Genomic DNA, 19097 nt, shown 5'->3' with positions numbered 1-19097 from the left:
TGTCTATCTTTCAACAAGATAACTAAGACCGCATGTTGTCCTTACTGTCCTTTCCTGCCTCGAATACAGAAGGTGCTCGACTTTTACCCTGCCAGTACCTTCCCCAGATCTCTCACCCACTGACAACGTGTATTAATAGTTTGCCGAGGGTGTGGCACACCACCAGTTGCTCCCCACTACAACCAGCTGGCGCAGCGCCGATGCAGCATGGAATGATTTACCAGTTATCTGTAATCCAAGCTCAGTTCAACTCGATAGCAAGCTGTATTACAGCCACTGATGCTATAAGTGGTGGCAGCTACAGGTACTAAATTTGGCATCCTCTGTACTCCCAAACCACCAACAAATTTAATCTCCTTGCTATACTGTACACGCTCAATAAGTAAAATTTCACTATTTGCTACAATTCCTAGCGTTCCATTTTTAACAGCCAGCAGTATATTTGTCGGATAAGTACTTGAACGAATTTTCAACCTGGCTCTTATTTCGCTCCATACGTTCTGTCAGCACTGACCCTGGATGCACGTCATTGCTTAACAGATGATAGAAAACGGTCCTCGTCAGATACTGTCACTTTGCGATTGATTGTATTGTCAGCGCCCTCCAGACGGAGATAAAACTCGCAACAGCTGCGGTTATCTGCGGCTATGTGCTGGAGCCGGTATCAGCTGCGTCAGTCGGGTTGTGGTCTTCACCGGAGGTGCACGCCGACGAAACTGGCGCCATGAAGATCAAGGACAGGAGCCTGCTCCTCACAGCAGCCTGCGGACTCGTGAGTCTCGACCACATCTGGTCTAGTTTAGAGCCACGTGGCGCCTCTCGCCACGTAGTCTGGTGACACGCATTCCGGCACTGACAGAGCTGCCAATCCTAGTACACCCATGCCATTCTCCTGCTGTGCATAACTTTTTATCACATCTGTACTCAGTCCTGTACACCTTGCCTCTGTCTTCCACACAGTTCTGGTGCCGCCTTTATGTAGAAGGTGTGGCACCTTCAGCAGTCTTTACAGGTCAAGTTTTATTTGCAATCATTTTCTGCTGTGTTTCTTTATACCAACATCAGGCTCCTCTACGATGCGGGTTGATCATGCCGGGTAATCACCTTTGTACATCTCAAGGAGGACACAAAAAATACATAAAGACGATTACCCGGCATCCACGTGATCATCTTGCAACATAGCGAGGCCTGAAAATCGTGTAATGTAACAACGAAATCAATTCCAAATAAAATAAGACCTGTAAATAGAGCTGAAGATATCATCAGTTCTATATGAAGATACAGTAATAGCTATCGTCCCATGATTCATCGAAAGATTTATGTATGGTGATTAAGGTGTCATGTTTCAAAATGATCTGCAGCACGTTCTGCTCACACATTTGCTCTTAATGTCACGCATGTTTTCACTCTACCGTTGGCTAACATTTCATATCTTATCTCTTCTAGCCGTTCTCCTGGTATCACTCTAATCTAATTTTATGTCCCTGCCTTAGTATTATCTGATTTCTTCTCTATTCCTCGTCCGTCTCTCTCCTGCGTGTGTACCCGTAGATGTATTACTCATACTTGCGCTTCAGTTTTTATCTACGTTTGTATCCCTCGACTTACTTTGCGCTGTGCGACGAAGGATAGAAAGTACATGCAATATATGTTACACGCCATGAGTAGCAGATTATGAGTAGAAATGAAATATGTATTTTATCAAAATTAAGACAACAGAATTACATCAAGTTTTGAAATATTGTAATACAATTCAGAATATTTATTTAGGCAAGACAGTTAGTTTTCTTGTACCGCTTGTGATGTTTGAAAGACTGAACATTATAGTCTCGCATTTCACTGTGGGACTAGAGGTGTTCCAGCATTCTGTAAGAGGTGTTGAACTATAGGTCTTGTCAAAAATTGCGTTTTCCTTTGACTATTTGTTTATGCGTTCAAACTTTGCATTATCTGATCTTCCATACTATAAATATAAACCCCGTGGTACATCATATGGCTAATTATTTCAGTTACAGAATGTCTATTGCTTTTTGATTAACTTGGAAGTAATACACATTCATTTCTCTTACAAGCGTAAGACGCAAACCGAGACTCTCAAGTGTACTTACATATTCTGTACTAACGTATTTATTTAATTTTTATCCATTCGAAACGATTGATAAATTCCTATAAACATACAAACACTGGGTATGTGTGTAAAATAACTTTTTCTGCTAATAGTTACGATTTTATTTTTATTTATATTTGTCAGGAGACACTTCGCGAAATGATAGCATTTTCAAGTTCATTTTTCATGAGTTACGACATTTCCTCGTGGTTTTGTTGTGTGTGCTGCTGCATTATTCTGTTGTCTTTACTATTATATATTAAAATACGCACAACTTTTAATTAAGGGTCTATATTTATATCGAGTAAGTGTCGAATTTGCGAAAAGCTTCTGCTTACGGTTTTCTTGTGGTCCACGTGTGTAGAAACTCGCAGACATTAAACATCACACACGATTTTCTGTGCACAGTGCACAATTAAAACAGTAAACGGTCAAAAACAAAAAAGTTAAAAAGATATTTTTTCATATTGTCAACAGAGGTGACGCTCTACATCGTCCACGGAGTATGAAGCGGTATATACAGTAGATAAATGCTACAAAAAGCAAACAAAATACCTTTGAGGCAAGAAAACATGTAACAGGAAATAGACATTGTGAAACAGATTGTCGTTGATAACAATGCATTAATGTTTGACTCAATACGAGATAAGGCAAAGAAAGGTCCAATGCAACCACTCCACAAAAGATAAATATAAAAACATATGTACAGGGTATATCTAGCTTCACATACATTGGCAACACATCACAAAAACTGCTAATATTTTCAAAAACCACAAGATAAATGTAGCATTCTCTAGATATAACTAATTAAAACATATACATCCACATCAGAAAGGGTAATCATGACCCACATTTGTAATCATGAGTCAAATTTAGATTCTGGAATACACAGAATAACATGCTAGCAATGCTCCACGTTTCACCTAGGACAAATAGGCTGAGATTTCCGCTCCAGGTGTACATAGCATATTAAAACCATTAAAGTAAAGTAACTGCTTCAAAAGATTTTCTCACAAAGTGTCAGAATTAAGATGAGAAGTGTTCTCAGGTTTAGTTGCTGGAGCACATCGCCCGCAAAACCTACACTGTAGAGCCAAAGAAACTGATAAGGGCATGCGTATTCAAATACTGCGATATGTAAACAGGCAGAATACGGCGCTGCCGTCGGCAACGCTATGTAATACAATATGTGTCTGGCGCAGTTTTTAGATCGGTAACTGCTGCTACAAACACAGGTTACCAAGATTTAAGTGAGTTTGAACGTGGTGTTATAGTCGGCGCACAAGAGATGGTATACAGCATCCGAGGTAGCGAAGTAGTGGGGATTTTCCCGTACGACTATTTCACGAGTGTACCATGAATATAGGGAACCGGTAAAACATCAAGTCTCAGACACTGCTGCGGCTCGGAAAAAGATCCTGCAAGAACAGGACCAACGATGACTGAAGAGAATCGTTCAGCGTGACAGAAGTGCAATCCTTTCGCAAACTGCTGCAGATTTCAATGCTGTGCCATCAATAAATATCAGCGTGCGAACCGTTAGACGAATCATTATCGATATTGGCTTTGGGAGCCACTCGTTTACCCTTGATGACTGCACGACGCAAAGCTTTACGCCTCGCCTGGGTCCGTCAACACCGACATTCGACTGTTGATGACTGGAAACATGTTTCCCTGTCGGACAAGTCTCGTTTCGAATTGTATCTAGCGGATGGGCGTGTAAGGGTATGGAAACAATCTCATGAATCCATGGACCCTGCATGCAGCAGGGGACTGTTTATACTGGTGGAGGCTCTGTAATGGTGTGGGGCACGTGCAGTTTGTGTGATATAGGATCCCTGATACGTCTGGATACGACTCTGACAGGTGACACGAGCGTTAGAAGCCTGTCTGATCTCCTGTATCCATTCATTGTGCTTTCCGACGGACTTGGACAATTCCAGCAGGACAATGCAATACCCCACACGCCCAGAAATACTACGGAGTGGCTCAAGCAACACTCTTCTGAGTTTACACACTTCCGCTGGCCACCAGACATCCCAGACACGAACGTTATTAGCATATCAGGAATGCCTTGCAACGTGCTCATCGGAAGAGATCTCCACCCCCCTCGTACTCTTACGGATTTATGAACAGCTCTGCCGGTTTCGTGGTGTCAATTCCCCCCCCCCCCCCCCCCCAGCGCTACTTCAGACATTAGTCGAGTCCATGCCACGTCGTGTTGCCGCACTTCTGCGTGCTCTCGGAGGCCCTACACGATATTAGGCAGGTGCACCAGTTTCTTTGGCTCTTCAGTGTATTATGTCACTGCAAATAAGATGTGGTTCTGACGTACTGTATACATTAGAAAATCTGAGTTTATTTTCTAACAGTGAGATCAAATACGAAGCCAGAATCACATGAAGAAAGGTGATGAAGTAAATACTAAAACTAAAAGAATAGATAAGAAATGTGGCGGATAATTTGAAGAAGTTTTGTGGACTGGTCGAAAGTGTCTCTTAATTTAGATCAAAACCAATATTTATCACTAACGGTTCAGGTCACGACGAGGTAAGCAGTTTTCATCTGAAGCAATTGATCTGGAAGAGATCAGCTGGTGGCAGTCAATGTGTGATTTGCGCAAAACGCAGCTCTTAAAGAGAATTATACAAAAACACTACCGAGAGATATTCCAAATGCTGTCTTGGCTATTGAATATGCTTCCCCATTAATAACGACAAACTGAGTTCTGTTTGCTAGGATATCATCAACACAATCGCAGATATATTCGGATATTCCGTACGCTTGTAGTTTGCTTACTAGTCGATTGTACGGAACTGTATAGAAGCCTGTCTGCATGTCAAACTACATCTCATCAGTAGGAAGTCAGCTCTCCGTTGCTTTATACAACTCATTACTGAGCAAATGAAACTGGCTGTCACATGACCGGTGCTTTCAGATACAAAATGGTTCAAATGGCTCTAAGCACTAAGGGACTTAACATCTGAGGTCATAAGCCCCCTAGACTTAGAATTACTTAAACCTAACTAACCTAAGGACATCACACACATCCATACCCGTGGCAGGATTCGAACCTGCGACCGTAGCAGCAGCGCGGTTCCGGACTGAAGCGTCTAGAACCGCCCGGCTACAACGGCCAGCGGTGCTTCCAGAAACCATTTTGGGTTCCACATAGGAGATGTTCATCTTCAGAAATGACATCAAAAGCGAGCATAATATACAGGGTGATCAGAAACAGTCTGGAAACCTTGTGAGGGTGTTACATGGTACATTCTACTGAGAAATAGATCTTTAGAAAACAAAATTCGATACGTTGCGCCGTTTCCAAGTTAGTAGTACTGAACTTAACCAGTCAGACTAGTGCGCGCGCAAATTAGAGCAGACCGCCAGAGATGGTGTAGCCAAAAGGGACCTTCATTGATTTCCTAAAACCGAACAAGAGAGCCATACAAAAACTGGACATGGGAAGGTAATAAGGACTGAACCAGACCCAAAGGTTAATAGTGTCGTGTGTTATCGTCTGCACTCTGAGAATAACTCACACTAATTGTATGCCGGCCGCTGTGGCCGAGTTATTCTAGGCGCTGCTGCTACGGTCGCAGGTTCGAATCCTGCCACGGACATGGATGTGTGTGACGTCCTTAGGTTAGTTAGGTTTAAGTGGGTCTAAGTCTAGGGGACTGACGACCTAAGATGTTAAGTCCCATAGTGCTCAGAGCCATTTGAACCATTTGAACTAACTGTATCTGGCGGGCCGCTTGAATTTGGGCGCGCAACGGCCTTATTGTATAACTTCAATTCTAATTAGCTCGGAAACGGCGCAACGTATCGATTTTTTTTTCTGAGTGATTATTTGTCAGCACAACCTACACTATAACAGGCTTATAGGGTGTTCAGCCTGACATCCCAGCACAATCCATAATTCTAAATGAAATTGACGTCGTTGTGATAAGCCTCTACTTCTGCGCTCCCGTACTGCGACCCTTCTTATAGACTGGCACGATCTGTGCCTCTTTGCAGTCATGCTTAATGCTCGGTTTATCCTGCGACCTACGGTCAACTGTTGCAGGAAGGGAGACTACTCCCTGCGCATATTCAGGATATAACCTAACGAAGAAACATTGACGTTATGTGCTCTTGTCTCGAACCAGCTATTGCAGTTCTTTTTTCAATGCCGCGCTTAGTCTTTCTGTATCTGAGGATCCACATCCGTGGGACGATCGAACGAGAGTACTGCTTTGTGATTTTATGCAGCGAACCAGTTTTGACCTTTGCTTTATCAGCCTCCATTTCGGTGACCCAAAGCTCAATGAGCATTTCGGCAAAAAGACTTTATTCCTTCAATCCAGTTTTACGCAGGAACAAAAGTTTGCTGCTTTTTTAACAACTTAGGAGGTGAATTCCTGCTTTCAAATTCATTGAACGCTTGTTCGCATAGTTGTGTGCTTGTTTTAACTTCGTTCAGCTTTTGTTCTCCACCAAAGATTCGGCTTCGTTTGATCGGCTACGCAGTTGTCTCTGCTTTAGTTATAGTTATTGGATAATGACGAGTTCCTGTCATTCCTCACTTCAGTTCACGGCACCAGCGTATCTAGCACGGGGCCTACAATACGTCTACCTTTTGCCATAGAATCTTCACATTCAGAATGTGTCTTCCATTCTGTAGTGGAGTATGCGCCTTCCTGAAACTTTCTGTTAGAGCTTTGTGACGAGTAGGAATCGTGCCTGGGTGGGTCGGTCAAAAAGAGCATTGCGCTCGAAAAACAAGCTTCCAGGTGCGAGTTCAGCGTAAGAGACACTTTTAAGTTGTCAGAAAGTTTCAGTCTCCACATTGTTTCCTCCCCTTAGGTGCATGTTCGCTGCAGAATACTCACAAAGTTTCTGTTTTCTTGCCGCGCCAGCTACGCATGAATAACTGTTGTCAGAAACGTACAGACACTGAGTTATCAATAACCTACGTGTCTAGAGCCTCACACGAGAATGCAGATACGAGTAAAACAGCTTTCATTGCTAGTAATCAGGGAGATGATTAGGGAGACAATAGGCGTTCCAATCGGCGAGTTTAAGGATCTTTTGGGTTTACGAAGACATTAGAGCAACTGAGGGAGAGATGGAAATCTTAACAAAACATAGACGATGCAGAGACTCTAATTAACAAAGTTGTAACACAGAGATGCAGTTTTCTACTCTACTGTTCAACCTACACATCGAGAATCAATAAAAGTAAAAAAAGAAAGATTTAAAAGTGTTACTAAATTTCAGGGTGAAAGGATGACAATGTTAAGTCCCGCTGACGACGCTGTTATCCTCAGTGAAACTGAGAAAGTTTTACAAGACTTCTTAGTAAGTTAGCTAGTTACATGTTCTCTCGATCTACTGACGACATCTTTTATCGAAATTTTATGAAAAGAGTAACATTACACACTATGTTAACGTGATTAATGTTATCATCAATGAGTCTATTCAAAAAATATTTATTTGCTTGAAAGACATCAAGGTAATTAGGAAAATCTTAGTGATTTCAAGGAAAATTGAAATATTTTACGGGCAGCTGCTGCTACCAATGTAAATTACTTGTCAAAAAGTTCATCTCTTCAAGGCTTAGCACATAAAAAGTTGTATTGGTGTGATATTCAACTGTCAAACAGGTATACTTCAAATCACCTACTAAATTTGGGACACTTTGAGAATAGCCGCCTCTAGGAAAATAAATGAGGTGTGAAAAAAAATGAGTAGATATTTTGTGTACAAAAATTTGCTTTGGTTTGATATTTGATTTTCGAATAGCTTCCTTCGAATCAGTTAACAAATTTAGGAGATGTCAACAACACTTTTCCGAACAGAAATTGAAAATAAAAAATAAAAGGAACTGAAAAATGGTCAAATGCTTCGTGAAATGATTTGTCTGTGAGCAAGAAATTATAGAAACACTTGATGTGTCTTTGAATGATGCTCAAAAACATCTGCACTAAATTATGTGCCGACTAAGACTGCGTGTTTTCTTTCCAGATATTTGAAGGATTCTTTCGTACCTCATCAAGGAAAGTGGAACAGCAGCCGGACGTCAAGTCTTGAATAATGACAACAAAACCAGTAGCTGTATTGGAATCCAACGTCATGTGTTAAAAGGATAAATGGCGTTGGATTCCAGTACAGCTGTTGGTTTTGTTATCATTACTCAAGTGTTCAAATACCTGAAGGATTCTCTGTTGAAACTTTTATAAAACCGAGATGTTGTTGGTACTTTTGTATATTTGGGAATAGATGATAGAATTATGTCAACAACAATACAACTGCTGAGCCCACGGTGTACCACTCCACAAGACAAATACCCCCTAGTACTCTTTAAAATTCTAAGATTAGAAGTTAAACATTGTAGTTTAAATTCTCAGTTGGTATTTCATTTCCTGTACATGGTTTCGTGCAACATTCAAAGGCATGTCAAATTTTTCTCTAATCTATTTTGTTCCTTACATTTAGGCAATTCTTTTCATAAAATATTTGACCATTTTTCAATAATTTTTTTTATTTTTAGTCCCACTCATGCAGCGACACTCATACCGAAGAATTTTTTACAAATAAAAAATCTTTTATAGATCACGACCTGTCCCGGAGAAATGATTTTAGGTTAGAAATAAAATTTGCTTTGCTATCTGTCGGACGTTTTATGTTATGTGGTAAATGACCACAACTTTTTGTTGTTGTATTTTGAATTTTCTGAGGCACTAACAGCTTTAATAATGGGCAATACCGCTAATTTTTTCCTCTAGTATTGTAGATATGAACATCACTATTCCTCTTGAATTGTGTTGTCGTTGTTGTGGTCTTCAGTCCAATGACTGATTTGATGCAGCTCTCCATGCTACTCCATCCTGTGCAACCCTCTTCATCTCTGCGTAAGAACTGGAACCTACATCCCTCTGAATCTGCTTACTTTATTCATCTATTGGTCTTCCTTTACGATTTTTAACCCACACGCTTCCTTCTGGTACTAAATTGGTGATCCCGTGATGCCTCAAAATGTGTCCTGCAAACCAATCCCTTCTTTTAGTAAGGTTGAACCACAAATTTCTCTTCTCCCCAATTCTATTCAGTACCTCCTCATTAGCTACGTGATCTACACATCTAATCTTCAGCATTCTTCAGTAGCATCACATTTCAAAAGCTTCTATTCTCTTCTTGTGTATACTGTTTATCGTCCATGTCGACTTTCATACATGGCTACTCCCTACAAATATTTTCAGAAAGGAATCCTGACACTTAAAACTATACTTGATGTTAACAAATTTCTCTTCTTCAGAAACGCTTTTCTTGCCTTTGCCAGTCTATACTTTATATCCTTTCTACTTCGACCATCATCAGTTATTCTGCTTCCCAAATAGCAAAACTCATTTATTACTTTAAGCGTCTCATTTGCTAATTTAATTCCCTCACCATCACCTGATTTAATTCAAATACATTCCATTATCCTCATTTTACTTTTGTTGATGTTCTTCTTATATCATCCTTTCAAGATCCTGTCATTTCCGCTCAGCTGCTCTTCCAAGTCCTTTGCTGTCTCTGACACAATTACAATGTCGTAGGCAAACTTCATGTTTTTATTTCTTCTCCCTGGACGTTAATTCCTACGCCAATTTTTTTCTATTGAGTCCTTTACTGCTTGTTCAATATACAGACTGAATAACATCGGGAAAAAGTGCAGCAGCTGCTTCTCTTTTGTGCCCGTCGATTCCTACAATGCCACCTGGTTTCTCTACGAATTGAATATAGCCTTTCATTCCATGTGTTTTACCTCTGCCACCTTTAGAATTTGAAAGAGGGCATTGCAGTCACCGCTGTTAAAAGTTTTCTCTGAGTCTAAAGATGCTATAACCGTAGATTTGCCTTTCCTTAACCCATCTTCTGTGAGAAATTGTAGTGTCAGTATTGCCTCACATGTTCCTACATTTGTCCGCAATCCAAACAGATCTTCCCCGAGGTCGGCTTTTACCAGTTTTTCCATTCGTCTGTAAAGGATTGGTACTATTATTTTGCAGCTGTGACTTATTAAACTGATAGTTCGGTAATTTTCACACCTGTCAGCACCTGATTTCTTTGGATTTGGGATTATTACATTCTTCTTGAAGTCGGAGGGTATTTCACACCAGGTGGAAGAGTTGTCATGGCTGGCTCTCCGAAGGCTATCAGTAGCTCTAATGGGATGTTGTCTCCTCACGGAGCCTTGTTTCGACTCACATCTTTTGTGCTTTGTCAAATTCTCCACGCTGTATCATATCTCCCTTCTTATCTCCACCATTTCCATAATATTGCCCTCAAGTACATCTCCCTTGTATAGACACTTCCACCTATCTGCTATCCCTTCTTTGCTTAGGAACTGGTTTTCCGTCTGAGCACTTGATATTCATACAGGTGGTTCCCTTTTCTCCAAAGGTCTCTTTCATTTTCCTTTAGGCAGTGTCTATATTATCCCTAGTGACATATGCTACTACTTCCTTACATTCGTCCTCCAGCCATTTTTGTTTATCCATTTTGCACTTCCTGTCAATCTCATTTTTTAGACGTTTGCATTCCCTTTCGGCTACTTCGTTTATTGCGTTTCTATATTTCCTCCTTTCATCGATTAAATTCAGTAAGTTTTGTGTTTCCCAAGAATTTCTAGTAGCCCTCGTCTTTTTATGTACTTGATCCTCTGCTGCCTTCACTATTTCATCTCTCAATACTACCCATTCTTCTTATACTCTGTTCCTTTCCCCTGTTCTTGTCAGTCATTCGCTAATGCTCCCTCTGAAGCTCTCTACTGCCTCAGGTTCTTTTTGTTTATATAGGTCCCATTTTTTTTTTTTAAGTTGCTGGCCTTTTGCAGTTTCAGTTTTAATCTGCAGTTCATAACCAATAAATTGTGGCCATAGTCCATATCTGCTCCCTCTGAAGCTCTCTACTGCCTCAGGTTCTTTCTGTTTATATAGGTACCATTTTTTTAAGTTGCTGGCTTTTTGCAGTTTCTTCAGTTTTAATCTGCAGTTCATAACCAATAAATTGTGGCCATAGTCCATATCTGTCCCTGTAAATGCCTTAAAATTTAAAGCCTAGTTTCTAAATCTCTGTATAACCATTATATAATGAATATGAAACCTCCTGGTGTCTCCAGGTCTCTTCCACGTATGCAACCTTCTCTCATGATTCTTAAAACAAGTGTTAGCTATGATTAAATTATGCTCTGTGTAAAATCTTCCAGGCGTCTTCCTCTTTCATTCCTTTCCCCTAGTCCATATTCACCTACTACTTTTCGTTCTCTTATTTTCTTACCATCGAATTCCAGTCCCCTGAGACTATTAAATTTTCGGCTCCCTTAACTAGCTGAATAATTTTTGCTATCTCATCATACATTTCCTCAACCTCCTCCTCATTTGCGGAGCAAGTTGGCATATAAACTTGTACTACGGCGATAGGTGTCGGCTTCGTGTCTGTCTTGGCTACAATAATGCGTCCGGTATGTTGTTCATAGTAGCTTTATCGCGTTTCTATGTTTTTACTCGCTATTAAACCTACCCCTACATTGCGCGTATCTGATTTTGTCTTTATAACCCTGTATTCACCTGACCAGAATTCACTAATTCCCACTCTATCTAACTTTATCCTACATATTTCTCTTTTTAGATTTTCTATCCTACCTGCTCGATTAAGGGATCTGACATTCCATGCTCCGATCCATGGAACGCCAGTTTCGTTTCTCCTGATAACGACGTCCTCCTGATTAGCCCCGCCCATAGATTGTGATGGGAGCCTATTTTACATGCGGAATATTTTACCCAAGAGGATGCTTTTGTCATGTAACCATACAGTAGAGCTGCATGCCCTCGGGAAAAACTATAGTTTCCCAATGGTTTCAGCCATTCTCTGTATCTGTACAGTAAGGCCGTTTTGGTTGATGTTACAAGACCAGACCAGTCAATCATTCAGACTGTTGCCCCTGCAACTACTGAAAAGGCTACTACCCATCTTCAGGAACCACACGTTTGTCTGGCCTCTCAACAGATATCTCACTGTAGTGGTTGCACCTACGGGACTGAGGAATGCAAGCCTCCCCACCATTGGAAAGGTTCGTGCTTCATGGGGGGGGGGGGGGGGGGGGAATCAAGATCTTGAATTATTTGTGACTAATTTAGTTGGCGAAAATATGTGTTGTGGTGGTGCAGTTAAAATCCACCTACAAGGCAACCACAGATGAACACCGCTTATTCTTACTGCTGGCTTTTGTGTAGTCACTACCTTATTTCTAAGTGATGAGTTACACTAGAAAATTATTCCACCCGACGTTATTAAGTGGAGGATGCTGAGTCGTTTGTTTGCAAGACTAGAAATTACATGAAGAGTAAAAATATCTGAAAGTAATTGTTGAACAGCTCAGTAGTATTCTTTTTGTAGTTCAAGTTTTCATCAATATGTACATACAAAACTTTGGAGCATTCCAAGCTGTTTACTAACTTCTATTAATGTCCTACATCAATAGTGTTGGTGTGATTCTACTTTTGGGCATAACTGAATACTGTGTCTGTTCTCAAAATTCAGAGAGCTCATTTTCAGAGAACCACTTAACAATTACTTTAAAAACATGATTAACAATCTCTTCTGTTGCTTCTCCCATAATGGAATTTATTATAACATTAATATCTTCAAAAAGTACCAATACTGCTTGATGAATATTAAGTGAAAAGTCATTCACATATGAAAAGAACAGTGGACCCAAAATTGAACCTTGTGGGCCTCCCTTCGTGATTTCACAACGACAGCTAAACTTTTCTCTTCTTCCAACATTCTTTTAATTTTTCAGCACACTTTTTTGCATACTGTTTGTTGTGATTCAAACCAGTTATGTGTAAAGCCATCAATTCCACAAAACTTTAGTTTTTCTAATAGAGTTACATGATGTATAGAATCAAACGTCCTGGAAATATCACAGAACATACTAAATCTCGTTATTTAATGCTTTCAATATTTTGGAGTCCATATATAAGTATGACTCAGTTGAACAACCCTTCTGGATTTCAAACATTGATGTACTAAGTAGCTAGCCACTGTGGCCGAGCAGTTCTAGGAGCTTCAGTTCAGAACTGCGCTGCTGCTACAGTCTCGGGTTGGAATCCTGCCTCGGGCATGGATGTGTGTGATGTCCTCAGGTTAGTTAGGCTTAAGTAGTTCTAAGTCTAGGGGACTGATGACCTCAGATGTTAAGTCCCATAGTGCTTGGAGCCATTTGAAATTTTGTACTAAGTAAATTGTTTCCACTTAAATGTGACACTGCTCTTGAGTATGTTACTTTTTCGAAAATTTTGGAAAATGACTTTAGTAAGGAAACTTGACTATGATTAGTTAAGTTTTTCTCATCGCCTTTCTTGTAAACAGATCTAAAAATTGCCTATTTTCGTCTGTTTGGAAAAATTCCTGTGATAATGATTCATTACATATATCACTTAAGATATTACTTATTCACTTAGAATAACTTTTCATAATTCTGTTAGAAATTCCATCAACGTCATATCAGCTTCCAGTTTTTAGAATGTTTGGAATTCTACTAATTTCAGTGAAGTGTGTTGATGCTACTTCTAGTTCCTTAAAGTTTTGAGGAACGACATTTCCGAGTATATTCTCTTGCTTTTTTAACTGAACCTTTTAATCCCTCGTTTGCCGCTGCATTTAGAAAGTGAATGTAAAATATGCTTCCAATCTGTGAATTATCAGTCACAACATTGTCATTTAGTATAATTGTTGTGTTATCCAGCACGCTGACTTTTTGTCCTGTCTCTCATTTCAAGATATCCAATACAGATTTAATCTTACTATCTGCTTTATTGATTTCTGTCCGGACATGCAAAATTCCGGAAATTTTAATGATTTTCCTTAAAATATTACAGTGTTATTTTTAGAACGCAAAGGTGTAAGTAAATTCCCTTTACCAACATTGAGGACTTGTAGGGGGGCGAAGACGGTTAGGTTTAGCATCGGAACTGATGTTCAGAAACGTACCGTTTTCCCACAACATACAAAATACCACTACACTCTTTGCTCTCTGACTCCTGCTGCTTATCGTCTGGTCAGCTTACAAGTAGGGCTCGATGTGACGATCATCGTAGTCAAAACAGTTACGGTACCCCCATACCATGTTCTGGTACACACGATTACCAAACCCTAGACGTCCAACATCCGCCACAGTCATAACCCGCGCCAGTAGGCCTTCCTCGGATGCCACAGTGATCTCGTAAATCAATATTTAATGTGGCTCCAAAGGTAGTAGCCCAGCTTATTCAAGTCGGAAGACCGTGCAGGCCTAGTAATCGGTCTACCACTAACTAGCAAGAGTTGCCCAAATCATTGGGCCAAATGCTCTCGGACTGCAGTGACCGCAGGTGGTGTGCTATCGTCCTTGTTTTGAAGCACACAAAGTGGCACATCCTTCAAGAGCCCATGCAGTACGCCGTCTAAGGACCGAAAGTACGTGGCTCCCATGAGATGTGGTGGAAGAAGTACGCCCCAATCACACGTCCTTCCAGGAACCTTGCCCAAATGTTCCTGAAACCCATGGGGCCGCACAGCATGCGTGTTTTCATCAGCCCATACGTGATTTCTTCGAGAACTGAAAACACCTTCCCTAGTGAACTGGCTTAATCCGTGAAAAGGATCCGCCGAAATACGTCGGGCTCGCCCACACAGCAGTTTTAAGAACCACCTGCAGGAGCGGGCAATTGACGGAAAATTCTGTGGCTGCATTGCCTATACCTCCCGAGGGTGGTACAGGCGTAGCTGCTGCTCATACAGAACACGCCAAACTGTTTAGTAGTCTACATTTAGTCTACTTGCTATCTTACTGCTACTTGTATCACCGACCTCCTCCACTGTACGGAGTACAGCCTCTTCAAAATGGGATGTGCGGCGCCGCCGTGTAGCACCACAGTCGACCTTGCTGATGGTAAGCGTATCCTTCTCCGAGACACCCTCGTAAACTGTAGCAAAGAGTGATGTGGAAAACTGACGAAATGCTCTTCCATTGCACCGAGCTTCGACGTACAAATAACATGCTGTAAGAGTATTCCGAAAACGTGAAGTTTACCATGCTCAACTGCGACACATAAATATGAAATGTACGTACAGCTTGCATTCTGTACCATAGTGAATGATTACTGCTGTACAGTAGTGCAGCATTAACAAAGACCACATGCACAACGGCACAAACGGCACTCCGCAGGTACACAACTACAGTTTGAACAAAGACTACAAATGCATCAACAAAACAATCCCCTCTGGACAAATCACAAACTCAGCTGAATGGCATGTAAACAAACCCGCAGTAGGAATGAGACAACAGGTGATCGGTGTAAGACGTACCTCAATGCCCTAGTCAGTGGTGCCAAAAATGAGGGAGATTCAAACGTGGGTTGAGGAATTTTCTGTGTAGCGGGAAAACGGTACGTTACCGGACATGAGTTATATGCTAAATTTGCCGGCCGCGGTGGTCTAGCGGTTCTAGGCGCGCAGTCCGGAACTGTGCGACTGCTACGGTCGCAGGTTCGAATCCTGCCTCGGGCATGGATGTGTGTGATGTCCTTAGATTAGTTAGGTTTAAGTAGTTCTAAGTTCTAGGGGACTAATGACCATAGCAGTTAAGTCCCCAGTGCTCAGAGCCATTTGAACCATTTTTATGTAAACTTCTCCTTTCCTCTTCCACGATATTTTAATCCTTTTAGTTATCCATGGCTTTTTCTAATAGACTTTCTGTATAACTTTTTAGGTACGTTATTATGAAATATTGACAAAAATTTACTGTGGAGCATACTGAATTTTACGTACCTCTTTCTGTCCAAGGTGTTAAAAAAAGTCGAATACTTTGAGAGGTGGTAGTTCTCATCGAAACAAGAAAAATAAGTCCAGGAAATATGGGTCCGGAAGCCCATACTTTCCCAGATAAACATGTGTTTATAGGAAGGGCTGCGTGACACTTGGTTGCGGATATTAGCACAGTCGTTGCGATGGCGCTCCGTTAAATGGGTCAGCGGGGTATTATGATGTTTTACTCACGGTACTCTACTTATCAGTGGATGGTCGGTAGTCAGTTGTGTGATTCTAGTAGTGTTGTAGGGACGTTAGTTTTCGTGGTGTTTGTGTGCCTTATTGTACATTACTGTCAACCCTGAGTACATATCATGGTGTTTTACCTTCTTCCAAAGGAGCGGATTCACTTATGTGTTTACTGTTATTGCACTGTTTCTATGTACAAATAGTGTAGTACATTTACATTTTCTCTTTGCCACCACTTGTTAGCAAAGGGAGCCTACTACAAGAAAAGTGACATGGCGGATATAATATTCTGCTCTGGTTTAGCAAATAGATGTAGTCTACTAGCCCGTCTCCTCTACGCTCAAAAATGTCCACAGCGCAGAAATCCCTGTGATAAGATGTTCGGCAGACTTTTCCAGCAAGTGAGGGACACAGTCCTCATGCCTGACACGGAGGAGCATGTGCTACGTTCGGTGGAAGAAACCCGCTGGGACCAGTGTGCGACGCTTAGCAGCAGCATACCGCGTGTCTGTCTCACTCTCTTATCTGGGGGCGGGGGGGGGGGGGGGGGGATGCTTACTTCATGAACAACTGGTGTCTACAGTGCGTTCAGGCTCTGAGGCTAAATGGTTCAAATGGCTCTGATCTGAGATCATCAGTCCACTAGACTTACAACTACTTAAACCTAAGTAACCTGAAGACATCACACACATCCATGCCCGAGGCAAGATTCAAACCTGCGACCGCAGCTGCAGCGCGGTTCCGGGCTGAAGCTCCTAGAACCGCCCGGTCACAGCGGCCGGCTGCCCTGAAGCCGCAGGATCGTCGTGGGGATTCTGTCAATGGCTATTGCAGAAGTGTGCCTCATATCCACTGTTCACATCCAAGATTTTATTTACCGATGAGGCAGGTTTCACACGAGTTGGTTTTGTGAATTTCGATAATCAGCATGTAATTCCCAAGCAGTTCAGGAAAGAGGGCATCAACACCGATTCTCAGTCAACGTATGGGTAGGCGTACTTATCGACAGATTAATAGGGCCATACGTGCCACCACAAAGGTTAACTGGTGCGCATTACCTGGACTTTCTCAATAACGTATTGCCTACCTTGCTGGAGGCAGTGCCATTGCAGCAGCGAATACAGATATAATTCACACACGATGGCGCACCACCACGCTTTCGTATCTATGCGCGCGAGCATCTGACACAGAAATTTCAGGAGTGGTGTATCGGTCGGGAGCCCCACACCTTGGCTTATTCGTTCCCCAGACCTGAACCCCTTAGACTTTTGATTATGGTGATACTTGAAGGAAGTGGTCTACGTCACGTCAATTAACGATGTGCGGACACTACAAAGTCACGTCTTCAATGCGTGCCAGCAGGTACAACATCAACCGAGTATACTTCAAACACTGCGCCATTCCTTACGGCGGAGGGCAGAGCGGTGCATTGTCACGAATGGACGCCACACTGAACATCATCCGTAAAATGTGTTATTGCAAAAAGTATGCATTTCCGGAATTATGTTTATTTGATTTACCTCAGAAAGTATGCATTTCCGGACCCATGTTTATCGGACGTTTTAATGAGTACTACCACCTCTCAAAGTATTCGACACTTTTCTTTTGAACACACTGTAAATGCCTCATCCCATACCACCTCTTTTAACTTATTCTTAAAGCATTCTACTCTGTTCTCATTAATAAACCTCATTCTTTGTACCAACATCCTCAGACCTGTAAGGTGCTACATTGTTTATTTCCATTCACTGTGCATAATCATCAGACAGTCCATTGACAATGTGGCACACATTATTTGTCACAGCCTGAGTACTGTCTGTAAAAATGTTATTAATCGTAGCCTGACTACCGTACGCGAGGTGGAAAATTTGCCACTGAAATCATATTGAAACAGCCAAATAATGATTCCAGTTTACATTTCTGTAAGAGTCCTTTAAGAAACTTGCATTGAAATCTCCACAAACTACAACTGTTTCTTCTTGTCTGACAGGTACTCAGTAATACATATAGATTCCTCATATTTTTTCAACCGTTACTGAACTGACACCTTCTTTACACTGTCTCCAACATTTATTTGCAAATAACAAAACTGAGACTGTTTGTAGAACTCATTTCTCGCCAAGATCTGGTTATATAAACGCTAATTGCCGCAAGGAAGGGCTTGTAATCTTGAAAACCGCGGAGTTATCTAATCGACACATTTCAATTACAAATCACTACAGCTGAAAAGTATGCTACTCGCATATTTGTAGCGAATTAAAACTTAAGTCTCATAGTTACTACGTTCCGGACCTCCACATTACGTGGCAGTGTTTTACAACTGAGCTACCTGTTGCATCCTGCACAGCTACACATTACATGTGTACTACTACGAAAACAAGATTGCTGAGTTCTCGGTTGGAATGGCTCCTCCCATCTGTGTAATTTAATACTATGCAAACCACTGAAATAAGCCCTCATACGAAATTACGGTGCGGAACGTTGAAACTGCTTTTCTGTTCTGCTAACATTAATTTATTTCGAGTCAGTTTTCGCTACGTTAAGGAAAAAACCGACTAAGTCCACAAGAGACACTAGCGTGTTGGAAACAAAAAATTAGAAACAAAGAGACTATCAACACACAATCAATCGTTGGTCTTGAAATTGAAGTGAGAAATGTCAAATCGAACGCTCACACACGCGTTATGCACGAGATGCGCTAAATTACAATTAGATTGCAATTTACAAAACCGACAGCATCAAACACAGTACATAACTAAACACACAATATTAAAATATACAAGTTGTGTCAATGTACTACTAAGGGTAATAAAGAAAACAATGTAAGGGTTAAATAAAATCATATTTTGGTAAAAATTTGTGGAGATGAACGTGATTCTTACTTTTAAGAATGTCTGAAGAAGGAGAGATTCTTGACCAT

At 41.2% G+C, this 19097-nt stretch overlaps 1 protein-coding gene across 1 annotated transcript in view; it reads left to right on the top strand.

The window, feature by feature from the left end:
* The first annotated feature begins 678 nt into the window (after positions 1-678).
* Positions 679-19097, top strand: part of LOC126267485 (uncharacterized) — a 140940-nt gene continuing 122521 nt past the window's right edge. The window contains exon 1 of the mRNA XM_049972769.1: positions 679-772. Coding sequence (XP_049828726.1) covers positions 725-772 — 48 coding nt within the window. The 5' untranslated portion in view covers positions 679-724. The remainder of the gene's footprint in view (positions 773-19097) is intronic.

This window comes from Schistocerca gregaria, chromosome 4, assembly GCF_023897955.1.
Source record: "Schistocerca gregaria isolate iqSchGreg1 chromosome 4, iqSchGreg1.2, whole genome shotgun sequence".
In the NCBI taxonomy this organism is placed as follows: domain Eukaryota; kingdom Metazoa; phylum Arthropoda; class Insecta; order Orthoptera; family Acrididae; genus Schistocerca; species Schistocerca gregaria.
The sequence above is the reverse complement of the archived record's forward strand: the minus strand, read 5'-3'. Positions and strand labels throughout refer to the sequence as shown.